This window comes from Pagrus major, chromosome 15 (assembly GCF_040436345.1).
Source record: "Pagrus major chromosome 15, Pma_NU_1.0".
Lineage (NCBI taxonomy): Eukaryota > Metazoa > Chordata > Actinopteri > Spariformes > Sparidae > Pagrus > Pagrus major.
The window spans coordinates 24,243,520-24,257,354 of NC_133229.1; the positions used below are offsets into that span (position 1 = coordinate 24,243,520).

The window sequence follows — 13,835 nt, forward strand, 5'->3', positions numbered from 1 at the left end:
AATACCTTTTTTGCTACTGACCCCGTGCAGAGCAGCACATTGCTTTGCTTCCCTGCAGGGATTTTTCTCTGCTTTGCTAAAATGAGGCTCGCCGAACGCCACTTACTGTCGGTAGTTGGTTTGTCGTTTTTATTTTTGTTTGAATGATCGGTGATGATTGATTTAAAATTGTCAGATGTAACACCCTCTGGCACCCCTAAAACTTATGGTCAATCACACATCATCATACCCCAAAAAAACCCAGACTATCCCTTTAAATAGAGACCTTTACAGTATGTTGTTTGGGTTGTATCATCCATCGAGGATGTCTTTAAAGAAAATACATAAAATGATAAATAAAATAAAATGAAAAGGTAACACTTGACAAATTTTATAGCCTGTTGGTTCAATTTATGAGCAAACATTATACAAAGAGGGAAACATTATCACCAAATACTGTAAGATTATAAAACATTTTTATTACATTAAATTAGTTTGTCACTTCAGGCCCTGTATGATATTATTATAATGTCTCCTAAGGGTCTAAATATCCTGATTGTAAGATAATCCTCCATCAGTCAGTGCTGGAGTTAAAGTTTATCAAACTTATACAGCCACCTACACATTCTTTCTCTTGTGCTGACCTTTGAGCTAATGGTACTTTTCTTATGAGGTATTTTATTTCAGAAACTCTTGTTTTTTCCTCTCTCGGCATCCAAATTAAGAACAATGACGTCTCACAGCCAGTAAAGCATTAGTCAAATTTCCACAATGGTATCTGAATATTCATGAAATATCAGCAATAGATCCATGGTGTCTATGTAGAGCTATGGAGTCTTGATGCTAATTAGACATTTTGTGCTTGATGATGTACTTACGAGCCAATTTCAGCAATTTACCGCCCTCAAACTAGAGGCCCCAGGAGTCTGGCTCGCTGGATTGGTCTTCATCAGGTATTGTAAAGTAGATACTAACTCTATCCATGTGAGTTAAAAACATGACTTTGAATGATAGCAGCGTGAAATAAATTAAAAACAAAAAAACAATGCCAACAGAGCAAACAATTTCAGCACAATTGTAACACTACAATCTGTACTTACTCAGAAACAGAGAGCTTGTTTTTAGACATTAGTACAGTTTGGAAATTCCCTTGTAACAATTCTCTCCATATTTCTTCCGATTCCTCCTGAAAACAGGCAAAACAAATAATAAAATACAATAAATACAGAGGCAGTTAACTGCTTTGACATCACATGCACATCAAAGGTAGCTTGTTTAGAGAATTCGATAAAAGAATAATGAGAGATAATCCTTGAAAGCACAACTTTGAGCTGGAAACAGCGATACATGACATTGATTTTGGGGGTGAAGTAATGACCTTTAACATCAACCGAACAACTCAAAATTCAATCTTGCTTCCTCTCATCTTTTCGACTTGAAGATCAAATGGTTTGCATGAGCTTTTACACTTAATTATAAAGTCATCAGCCGTGCATTTTTGTTGAAAAGCCCCCTGTTGTCTCAAAGGAACGTGGCCTACCCAAGCAGGGCTGAGCTGGTGATGAAGGTCTGATAAGATAGGATCGCTGTGACAAGTGGGGTCGTTCAGATTGTGCAGACACCGGCTCTTTCAAAAGGTGCCACTTTTATCCACCAACTGTGTCAGTAGTTTAATGCAGTCATTTGTACCAAGCAGTGTGAAGCCAATTTCGTGTTCGCCTGTATGGCTAATAACCTGACAGTGACTTCATCAAGGTAGAGATCTGGCAGTCAATTCGGATTTGCTAAAGAATATTTGATTTATGAGACATAAATTGCTTTCACATGAAGTATATTTTAAGACTAAAATGAAGTCTGCAGTACAGTTTTAATTGCCCCATGAGCCTCAACAGAAGTTATAATATCACAATATGCCAGGGAGGATGGTTTGCCATTTCCAAAATGCTGTTAAATTTAAAGCAGCTACAAGGGACTTTCATATTTATTGATTCTGGCAGCCTCTGTGGACAGAGGCGGTCTGAGCACCAACACCTTCTGTCGAAAGAGCTTTGTCTGGCTAGCATGAGCATTTGTTTTGAAAGTGAGTGAAAGATGCAACATATTTTTTAAACCCTTTTTTCTCTTTATAAACACAGCTGTTTGCAGAATGTATGATGAGGTAATGTATTAGTTGTTGCCGTTTAAGATTAATAACTGTGATATGATTTTCATCCTCAGCTCTATGTCATAGACAATAGTTTTACTTTTATGACTTATCCAATCCAGAGACCCAGGGACACTCTGACAGTGAAAAGAGGCTCCAGAGGAGAATCATAACCCAAGAAGAGCAGCTGCTGGTTGGTCAGGGGGGAATACAACAGCTGAAGAGGGAGGTGTGTTTACTGGGGAAACTACAGGTCACAATCCCTGGTATTAGCACCGTTGCTAAGCACCAGAGGAGTGGACCGATCAGTCGTTGTGGTCTGTGTCATTGACATGCAGTTACATTTCTGGGGAGGTGCACATCAGGCTACGGCATAGGGCACGCATCTACGCAGAGGTTATGCCGTAGGTAGCGTAGATTGAACGCAGAAGCATAAACCAAGCCTAAAGTCTTAATTCTGAAAAAAGCTGCCTGCTGTTTGTTGTGAGAGTGAACCAAAACAACAAAGTTGTAAGAAAATCAAAAGAATGATCTTAAACTTTAAAAAAGTGGAGCTGCAGATTCAGATAATTCCCTGCAGGTTCATCTGAATGTAAAATTTTGCTCAGTTACAAATGTTTGGAATAAAATACCACTGGGTAAAATGTAAGGAAAGTAAGCTATAAATCTATGTCTCTAATTAGTTGTTCTTTGATTAATCATGTTATTACTTGAGATTTGCTCTTAAAGGTTATACTCTTACACTTTACTGCAAGTAGGAGTAAGTTACTTGATTAGTGATTATTTTTCCACAGTCAGCTAAGAATGTTTTTACATTTTCTTAAGTGTAATTCTTCAGGGTTTGATAAATATGGGCTGGACCTCCTACAATATATTCTTGGCTTACATCGCACCAACTTTTGTTAAAAAAAAAGTTAACTTCTCCCTCACAGTGTGTGGGCATCTCAATGGTCTAGCAAAAGACGATTCACGTCTATCAGACTGTGTTTATGAAAATACCACTTCTTTTCTACAATATTTATTTTGCATTGGGAAATACCGACTTGACTGTAAGGTAGATCTATTCTGACAACCTCCTGTCTTGTGCAATGCATCATACAGGAAAATCTTGAATTTCTTTTTACAGCTTGATACATTCACATTTCTACTGAACCGCAAACTTCTACTTATTATGAAACATGAGGCCACGTGAGCTGTCGTATTAATCATTCAGAACCGATTTGTATTACCATAAATCAAATCAAGACCCTTAATTAAACATGTACTCAAATTTTCATTTTAATCTGTCAAATCCTGTTTTTTTAATGTTCCAATCTTTGTTTCAACCTTCATGAATTCTGACTGGGATTTTTCTTCATAGCTTTCGCTGCACTGTGACCACTATCAATGAATAGCAGATTATTCTTCTTTTAAGAGCTTTTAAAGCCATTTAGATTAAAATGAGAACACATAAAATCACTGAACACCCACATTAATTAAATTAAGACTGGTTAATGTTTTTCCCTCTGGTAGGGGGCTTGTTTCCCACTGCCTGGAGCAAGATTTAACTTGCAAGCATTGGGAAATGCTGTTCTGTTTATACCGAGAGTTTTAAACACAATTAAATCTACATGTAAGTGTAGCATTCACAGAGTATTCACAATGTAAGAGCTAGGAAAAAGATGAAAAACAACTATTAGTCCTGCAGCTGGACAGTGATCTGCACTAGCAGATGATAGATATATTTTTATTATATTCTCATGAACTGGAATGAAGCTGGATACAACAGACTCAGCTTTATGTGTATATCTCGGCCAGACTGTTTAAGAAACAAACCAAGCCTCAGATTATTAATGAAATCTTTGAACAGCAGGTTGTAAATTAATTTAATCAGGCCCCAAATCAAAAGGTCCCTTGCTGCTCTGCCCTTTGGTAAATAAACACTTTTCCAAAGTAACCGAAAAAGAGTTCATTTGTCTCAGATCAGCAAGGACTCGGAAAGGTAGAAACAGCTGAGAAATGAAGAATAGCAGAAACTGCTGAGTGACCAGAAAAAAGGCCTGCAGCCCACATGTCTGTGTCAGGAGCACTGCAATGCTACTTTTGTCAAATCTTCCACACTGTCTGCAGGGACCAAATAGTTCTCATCTAAAAGACATCACAGTAGATGTCAGCCATGGCAATCAAAAAGTTAACTTGTCACTGGGATATCTGGTTACTGCGCGGCAGTTGTGCTTGCGCCATGCACTTTGTTAAAATATGACACATTGCATCAATAACCACACTCCAGCTCCTCAGATGTTGGCTGCTCTTCAACATACAGTCACCTCACACATAGAAGAAACATGCTTTTAAATGAAACTAAAACAATGTGTTGTGTTGTTGTGTTTTGTGTCTACAGTGACTACGTGTTACAATTTATTCCAAACGGATGCTCAGTGATGTGTTTTTATGGTAATAAAATGTTAATTAGTATCAGTTTCTCCCAGTGACAGTTATCCTTTAAATCCTGTATTAATGTGTCTGAGTAGTACACAGATTTTAATATTCTGAATTTAATTTATTCTTGGGGGAAAAAAAATCATGCATCACAGCTGTTGTATCCTGCAGCTTTGACTCTACATCTTAAAAAACATCCACTTGAAATAAGCGTCGGGAGGCTGGGTAACTATAGTTACTTTGCAGTTGAACATGCGTTTCATATATACTTTCTTTGTTTGAAAGGTGGTGCATAAGACTGACATACTGTATATCTGTCACGAACATGAGGGACTCTTTATAAATATTTAGACTATCGTCATTAAGTGTCATTTCGTCAATTATGTCATTTTTGATGGGGCTAGGGTCAATTGATTGAATGACAAGTGTCTCCCACTGTGACGTCACCTATTGGTTTGTGGGCTAACGGTTTTAGTCCTCGGGTTTGACATAATGCCTGTAATGAGCCAGATGTGACCATAATTGGACAAGAGGTTTACTGAGGAAATAAATCAAGTGAAAAGCAGGGTCATTTTTTCATAAGCTTACATACAACCAACTGTCTTTTAGAAACCAGTGGAGATGCCCCCTACAGGTTATTATAAATAATGCAGATTTCAGGCACCTCCACACTGGTTTCTCTTTTCAGACCTGAAAGCTCCGTCCATATTTTACACTGTCAATGATGACGACAGCTATAAATACTCATAGAAGATTCATGTTCATGAGTTATGTCAGTTGTACGCACACCCTTTCAAATAAAGAGTCTGAGTAAAATAAATCACTCGACAGTAGAAGCCTTCTTTAAATCAGCTCTATATTAAATTGGTAATGTCGTAATGTAACAACAGAGCTAATGTTAGCTGCATAGTAAGTACTTTTACTTTTATACTAAAGTACATTTTATTGATAACTACATACTACTTATACTCATTCTTATGGTTTTGAATGAGGAACTTGTTTAAATGTTTAAACTGTTGTATCTCCACCTTCAGTAATGGATCTCAAAACGCCTTCCACCGGTGCTTAACATATGTGTTCAACACATAATCATTGTTAATTTACTTCTGTTAATGATGATTTATTATGACCTTTTTAAGTAGAAAAGCCTAACCAGGGACAGTAGTTGGAAATTAGCCTTGGCTAGGAACCCTATAGCAACACACTGACCATGTTATTGTGGCCTGTTACGGTGTTTCTTACATTGTCCCTGAGAAATTAACAAATAAAGAAATATATAAAGGTGGTAAAATAATAAATCTATAGCCAACGTACCTCTGCTCCTGGCCTCCAGCTCCTTCTCCATTAATTCTTTCTGAGAGGGAAACTCACTGAGCTTGACCTTAGTCATGGTGTCGTTCTGACCGACTGTACTGATCACTTCCGGGTCCTTCTCATGACTGTCCTCAGTCTGAACATGGATCCAAGGGATTTTCCTAACGACGAGGAGATGAGCAGAGCAACTGTGTAAGGTTTTCACCGACAACAAAGATACAGTTTGAGATTTACAGGTGAATTAAAATGCAATCGAAGTGAACAAACCTTTTGAACTTGTAGATGAAGAATGCCGCTAAGCCAACAAACACCACAGTGACCAGCACCAGCATGGCCGACCCACTACTGTGGATGGAGTTTGAATCCACACGTGGTGCTGAAAGACAAACGCATAAAATGGCCAAGATGAATGAGTTAAACCCTTTCTCTTTTTTTTCTCCCTAAACCCTGTCTTGTTTCAAGGAGATTACTTTCATTACCCCGTGTCATGTAACAACTGCAGGTAGTTTTTGAAGAGCTGCTCTCTGCATGTTATCCCCTCAGGATAATAAAAGGAACCTTTAGGAGGTCTCCTTTCTCTCCCCGGGGTCCGTCATGCAGGTAGCTTATGCATAGTCATGGCTTTTTAAATGCTGAGATGCAATATTCAAAGTATTTCCCTGCGCCGCCCATCTTTCTCTCCTTCAGAGAGATGCCTATGAAGTCCATGACCTTTCAGGATCATTTTAAAAGGCAACCCAGACCTTTGTATGCAGACACAAATGAAGACAGATCCGTTGGTGGATGAAAAGGGTAAAGCCACGCAGGGTTGATCGACACGTTTTTGCGATATGCTAATGACCCGGTGACCCTGCCGATTTCCTCAGTGCATACCAAATGCCTTCTTTGTCAATCATGTCATTGATCGACTGATTTCAAAGAGTACTACTGTCTCATAGCCTCAGGTGCAGAACTGATGCGCCGTGAAAGATATTTAAATCCTATGATATACTAAATCATATAAGTCTCACTCAGGGAATACTGTTTTACTACTTTATTCAGGACTCAATGTCAAATCATTCCAAGAAAGACGCGCGGCTTATCTTTTGCATATCAGCAAGCAGAACAAATGCACTGCAGATGTGAAGGCATACTGTAGTAAACTGGAATAAATTAACTAAGAGTTGAATGCTTTGTTTTTATTTATTTACCTGCTAAAGGTTTTATAATGCAACAATGACTTTGATCCAGGTGTGCAGAGATAATAGTCTAAGGCATTGCTTTTGCAACCCTGGTCCTGGGGGGCCCGTGTTTTAAAAGTCTCTGCCCCAACACATCGGATTCAGATGAATGGGTTTGAATCAGGCGTGTTGGAGGTTTGGTTTGTGGGAAATATTCAATTCTTAGGCTGCATTCCATCGGACTTCACGGACATAAACACACATGACATCACAGCGATATGGTAGCGCACATAGTTACCTTTTCATTACTTTTACTTTTTACACTATGTAGTGTTTGTGTTGGAAAACATGCCTTAACAACACCTTTGTAGTCGACCATTCAAGTATCGTTGTTTACCGGAGCAAATGCACAGGGACGCATTTAGATTGGAAATTGGGAATATTGACTCGGAAATATCGACTTCCGATTTGCAATGGATTGCAGCCTTACATGCATCAATATTCTAACTTGAAAGATTATGTCTGGATGCAGAAAAGTCAATCGAGATCTAAAACCCAATTCTTGACATTTTGATTGCCTGTAACAATTTTGTTAATCTGGGCTGTAAATGGCAAGTGGATGGTAAAACACATGCTAAGCTAGGTTACCGCTTGAGTTTTGGTGAGGATGGCTGAGCGTGAGCAAAGATGATAGACGTAAATTAATCTTTTCATTTGATGAATCGTTAGAAATAGTGGTCAGACAGTGAAAAGAAACAAATCCAACATTTTGATGCATCAGTATGTCTTAATAATTGTATTGTAGCTTTCTGAATCAGAATCAAATCTTGTTATGAGGAGCCTAGAGATCCAGAAGATTACAAACACTTACCCGAAGTTTGCTGAGTCATGTACACAATAATGCGAATATCAGCTTTCAGCTCAAACTGGATCATGCCTTCCTTCAGGTAAGTGACACAAATATCTGATGCCTGTTTGAGGAGAAACCGATGTCAGATATGTTATGCCACAAAAAATAAAAAAAGTGCTGTGCTACTGTAGAAACATGGCGGTGCAACACGGCGGACCTGTCCCCTCTGTAAATATACAAATCTCATTCTCAGACAAAACAACAAAAACACAACATCTCAGTTCAGGTGATTATAAACTAATGAAATCAAACCCTGAATCCTACATGCTGGACCTTTTTTAAATATTATTATATCATGAACTGGCAATTTTCTTAAAGGAGTAGCTCAAAAAAAATGATTCATTCAAGATTAAGATGAGAAAATTGACTCTACTCTTGAGCATGGAGCTGGAACCAGGAGGCGCTTAGCTTAGCTTAGCATAATGACTGGAAGTAGGGGGGAAAGTTAGCCTGGCTGTCTCTCTCTATATATAATATATAATTTAATTTAACATATCAGTAGAAGTGATAGAGATGTTTTTTTTACTAAAAGTCAACATGATAATTAACACTACATTTCCACGTATCAGGGTTCGTACCATCTCTAGATCCTCCTTGCTGCCTGTCTTGGATGCATGCTCATCAGGTAGGATAAAGAGCTCTGCTGTACTTGGAAGTCCGGGGTACAAAGCCACCAGCATCTCTTCCTCAGGAACCCCAGTCACCTGCAGGGACAGGACAACACAACAGGCAGGCATAACTCCACTGAGGAGGTAAAAGTTTGAGCTGCTACTTCTAAACTTTGGACAATAAAGTCAAAATCTATAAAGTGACACTGTCCCATGACAAACATTTTGACATCAGCTTGAAGTCAAATTCACACCAGACGATCTTGTCTGGTTACTGCCATCAAAGGTAAACTAAAAAAAAAAAAGACACCTTCCCTCACACGGACCATAAAACATCATGAGTGCTGTATCAGTACTGCGCACGGGTATAAAATAGTAATGACCCTGAAAGCCACTGGTAGCTGATGTTGGCTCCAGGGAAGGTCTCAGAGTAGTGAGGACTGGATGTACCTGTGACAGAGATGTCCGCACCACACGCCCTATGTCCTCCCTCCACTCGGGGATGTCAGGATTGTGCTCATCAAGGGCTGGCGAGAAAGATAGCAGCATCGACCTGAAGAACTCTGGAGGAAAGATGAAGTGATGTCTGTTAGAATATGAACGCTACCTCTGGTTTCGTTGTTGATTAATCTGATGTGTAGTTTTGTCTTTTTTCATTTGGCAACATGCGCCTTGAAGTTAATTGCTCCTCAAGATTTCGTGTTCGCCTACCGTGACATTTTATTCATTAGACAAGTCCACGTTGACATCAACGTGGCGCATCTTACACAGTGGACTGAGAGGCATTACACTTTCCCCTGGATAGCATATTGCATATTCATGTAACGTGCATCGCACCAATTAAAGTGCTTTGAAGACTGTCTCCCTCACTCACCTTTAACAGTTATAACTTTTGAATCCTGCATTATGGTGCTCCCAGAAGCAACCTGGACCGTGACCTTGTTTTTTCCCTCCCTCTGAAATGTGTAAGAGATACTTCCCTCCAAGGTTATAATGGGCTGGATATCAAAAGGAAAAACACAGAGAATTTCAGAGGAAAACCCGCATCCTCCCAGCCGAATATAGAATACTCCGTACATGCAGCCCTTGACATACTGTATAATGAGGGTGTGCTGCAGTGAAAACAATCAACATGATAAATAAATACGACCAGCCATCCTAGCAGGATCCTCCACAAAGACACAGACCAGTCACGTGCAGTCACATTTTATATGATTTGTGCGAATGGCTTGGTAGATTTACACTTTGTAAACAACAACACAAGGATGTCAGGAGAGGAGGGGGAGAATGGAAAAGACTGCAGTAAACAGGACAAAAAAAAAAAAAAGCGTGTGGTGAAAAACAGTGGGAGTGGGAGGAGAAGTTTCTCACCTCAGAGCTGTTGTCAAACCACCAGAAGAAGGTCAATGTTCTGGTATGACTCGGCCAAACCACCACACTGAGATTAGCCTCCTTCCCCCGGACGGCTACAATAGGAGCGGAGAGATATATACGCTCCACTGGACCTGAGGCAGAGACACATACACCACCGCACACACATGTGTGCATACAAATCAATGCACCCACACACAAAAGACACACATATTTAGCAAACATGGAGAATTATTGTGAACACAGCTGATGTACATTTAACTCCACATTTGTGTTTTTGCATTTTCCGTTGTATTAAAGTAACACAACCATGTCTGAGATGAAATTCAGCAGAATGGGAACGTGACTATCCATGAAAGAGAAGGGGTTCATGCTGTATGCGCTTCCACGGGAATGAATAATGACATTTCTTATCCACATACTGGTGATGTGTAAAAACAGTGCGATGCTGTCAGATCCCTGGCCGTTTTCAGCCGAAGCTGTCACTCGGTAAATCCCAGTCGTTCTGTAGATGTGCTTGATGCCGTCGTCAGTCCTGCTCAGGTTAGAATATGTGATCTTGATGCCGTCCCCGAAGTCGAGCTGGATGCTGGTCCTCTGCGAGTCTCCCTGCGGACAGGCGGAAAGACACGGCCTCTGTCACCACGGCTTAGGTCGGGAGGCTTCAATTAGACCACATACAAGTGAAGCATAGCACAGTCCACTACTAAAGTGCTTGAGCTGAGATGTCTTATAAGCTGTGTCACAAACACTTTGGAGGTGAATATGAATAGATAGAGACAGATATTCAGCTGAGAAAAGAAGAGGAAAAGTAAAAGAAAGAGCTGCCGAGGTAAAAGAGGTCACGAAATCCTCACAAAGTACGAAGGATCAGTTTATAATCTTTGTAACCTTGCCGACTGATAAAATCATCCAAAACAAACAAACACACTCCCATTATTAAAGTCTTTTTTCACACAAATTACAAAAAAAAAACATTCTCACTAACCCCAAGTGGCATCGGGCCATCAATATACCCCCTGGTTTTATTTGCCCACACTTTGAGGTATCTGTTCTGTACGATTTCTGGCACCACACTGATATACCGGGTCAATAGGGCTTCTTTTTTGCTGCTCACGATATTAAAAAAAACACACTTAAAGAATCAATAACAACGTGTCTTTCCAGAGACAGCGTTCCTGTCGGTACAAGTGTACCCAACACCTTGACAACAGTTCTTCTTACAGAGATTATTTCTTCTGTAGAAAGCAGTTTCAATGAAAACTGCTCACAGAGAGATCTGAGGGTTCTCCAGATTGATGATACTGATAACCCAATACTATTCACCCACAGTGTACCTGGATTTCTCAAAGCCCGGTTTAATAAAAAAATATCTGCATGTGTACTCAAGAGGTTATTGAGAACTAATGTTTCTAGCCATGCTAGTGGTATCGGTGTTGGTCTGTTGCTCTGTTGTTAGGTCAGTCAGTTCACCAGACTGTAATATCTCTACAACTATTTTGATGCACACATTCATGGTTCCAAGAGGAATCTCAAATCAAATCTGGCCACATCTGCTTTGTAAATCAGCATAAAATCTGGCATTATTCCCAGAGGATCCATCTGACAAAATTTTCCTCCAGCAGGTCTACGTTAGTTGTTTTAAGTAAAATATCTCAACAAATATTGAACTGATTACTACGTAAGTTGTTACACATATTTATGCCCCCTAATAACTTTGGTGAAAATGGTCACATTTTAATTATTTAAAATACTTTTGTAGCCAAACAAATGAAAAAAACAATGATCCTCTGCTGTATTGTATTGTGTTAAGTGCTAAGGAGTACATATAAGCATGCTAACACCATGGTGAACATGGCAAACAATATATGCCAAATATCAGCATTATCATTGTGTGCATATTAGCGTCAGCATTTAGTCTCACAGAGCCTACAACCGTGCTTTTACTTACACTACAGCTATACTGCTAACACTACAGATGCCTTAGTCTTACCTCATCGAGGTAAACCATGAAAGTAACGTTGCTTCCGACAGCGGCACTGAGCTCTCCATGACCGGTGGACAGCCGGAGGCCTCGGGGTGGTCTGTGACGGCACGCCGGCTTCCTGGGCTGCTGGCCTGTTGCCGTCTTCCATACAGTGCCCCCTACCTCCTTACAGTTATTGGACAAAACCTTCCGATACCTTTAAAGAATAAAGCAAAGAAAACAAAACAAGTATCAGGTCATAATTCCATATTGCATAATTAATGGATACAGAATTAGCTATTTATTATGCACCAATTTTTATCGTATACAACTTTGCATACAACTATGAGGGGCCGTACTAGCCATAATTCATTCTTGTCCTTTTACATATATACATTCTCTTCACAAGTTTTTAAACATTATTCACAGGGCGGCCATTAACCTCCAGCTCATGGTGGGAAACTTGAATGCTGGGATAATGTAATGCTACTGTGTTCCAGCTTGCAAGTCATATAAATGTAGGTAATCTGACAAACTGTTGTCATTTTACAGCTTCTCAGGTAATCAGCAACTGAAAAGATGACGGATGGTGAAAAACTAGAGGCACATTCGGCCATATTTCAATGTAAAACAACATGTTTGATAACTCATTAGCTGATGTTGGCATTCAACAACTTCCTAGCTAACATTACCGTTTGATTACAACCAGCGTGTTTCACCTCCAGATTTAGATAAATGTCTCTAAGATGTGTGTTGCTATTTATGTATGTATGTGTCATGTAAACTGCGAGACCTCTCACACATACATAGATAGTTCTTTCATATAGTTTTATTTTTTTTCCAAAAATACATCGGATACATTTTCTTCTTACATACATATATTATTTATCATATTAAATGTGTACAGGGAATGCATGTGCATGAGTGCAAAATGTATTAATGTGTAAATTAAAATATATGAATATCAGAGTGAAGATACATTAATTTGTAAGTGAAAATATATAAATATGAGAGTGAAACATGAATTTGTGTTAAAAATATATGAATATGGGAGCAAAATGCATAAAAGGTGTAAAATTATATATAAAAGAGTTTATAATGTATGAATGTGCGAGTTGAAATATATTTAAAATGAGACTAAAAATGTGTTCATGCACAAATTAAATAACTTAAAGTGAGAGTGAAAGTGTGTGAATGTGAGTGGGACAGAATGAATTCTGGCTTGTCCTGCCCCCACATCAATATGTACTTCAGTGTTTTGTCTGCACATTATTATATATTATGGAATGAGGACTCCAGGTTACTTTTTTTCAGCTATACTCAGACTCTTTTTTTTCTGAACCATCGAGAAAGCGAGGCATTATTTTCTGTTTGTGTTCCAGACAACATGACAAACGAGCTGAAATGGAATAATATTGTTCCGTGATGGATTGAACATTGGGGCCCACTTACCCTGTCCTGTTAAGGAAGCTTTGGCTGCTGCTGCAGCTTTTAGCCGCACCATTTGGATTAAACCAAAAAGCAGGGGAGCACTTCCCATCCGCCTGGCGTTCCCACCCGTAATCACTGCCAAAAAAACACGGCACTTCATAAAATGATAAACACAGCTACTCAAATAGTCGGGCTTCTACAAGCTTTTGTAGTGGGGAGCTTCGTGGCATATTTTAAGACCATAACTAGAGACATGATTGTCAGACAAGTGGGATCAAACAGAATTTCAGACGGATGGATAAAAGTTATTCAAAATTCATTTAGTGATTCATTATTAATTGAATTCTAATAAGTCACTTGACATTATGCAAATTACAGTGGCACAAAGAAAAGTTCCCAACTCCCATCTACAATTTCAAAAGTGTAATTAGTTTCGATGAATGCAGTCGTATTGGTTATCCAGTAAATATGCGATGCAAGAAGGATATTAAGGCATATGAAGTTCTGCAAACTGATACTTCTGTTTTCGATTACA

At 39.1% G+C, this 13,835-nt stretch overlaps 1 protein-coding gene across 1 annotated transcript in view; it reads right to left on the bottom strand.

Moving 5' to 3' along the window:
• Positions 1 to 919: 919 nt before the first annotated feature.
• sorcs3b (sortilin related VPS10 domain containing receptor 3b) overlaps positions 920 to 13,835 on the bottom strand; it is a 47,671-nt gene continuing 34,755 nt past the window's right edge. The window contains exons 17-27 of the mRNA XM_073481871.1: positions 13,322 to 13,435; positions 11,897 to 12,086; positions 10,326 to 10,512; positions 9,904 to 10,037; positions 9,407 to 9,530; positions 8,983 to 9,095; positions 8,503 to 8,628; positions 7,886 to 7,985; positions 6,122 to 6,230; positions 5,855 to 6,015; positions 920 to 1,165 (exon numbers count right to left, since the gene is read on the bottom strand). Of these exons, the coding sequence (XP_073337972.1) occupies positions 1,101 to 1,165; positions 5,855 to 6,015; positions 6,122 to 6,230; positions 7,886 to 7,985; positions 8,503 to 8,628; positions 8,983 to 9,095; positions 9,407 to 9,530; positions 9,904 to 10,037; positions 10,326 to 10,512; positions 11,897 to 12,086; positions 13,322 to 13,435 (1,423 nt within the window). The 3' untranslated portion in view covers positions 920 to 1,100. The remainder of the gene's footprint in view (positions 1,166 to 5,854; positions 6,016 to 6,121; positions 6,231 to 7,885; positions 7,986 to 8,502; positions 8,629 to 8,982; positions 9,096 to 9,406; positions 9,531 to 9,903; positions 10,038 to 10,325; positions 10,513 to 11,896; positions 12,087 to 13,321; positions 13,436 to 13,835) is intronic.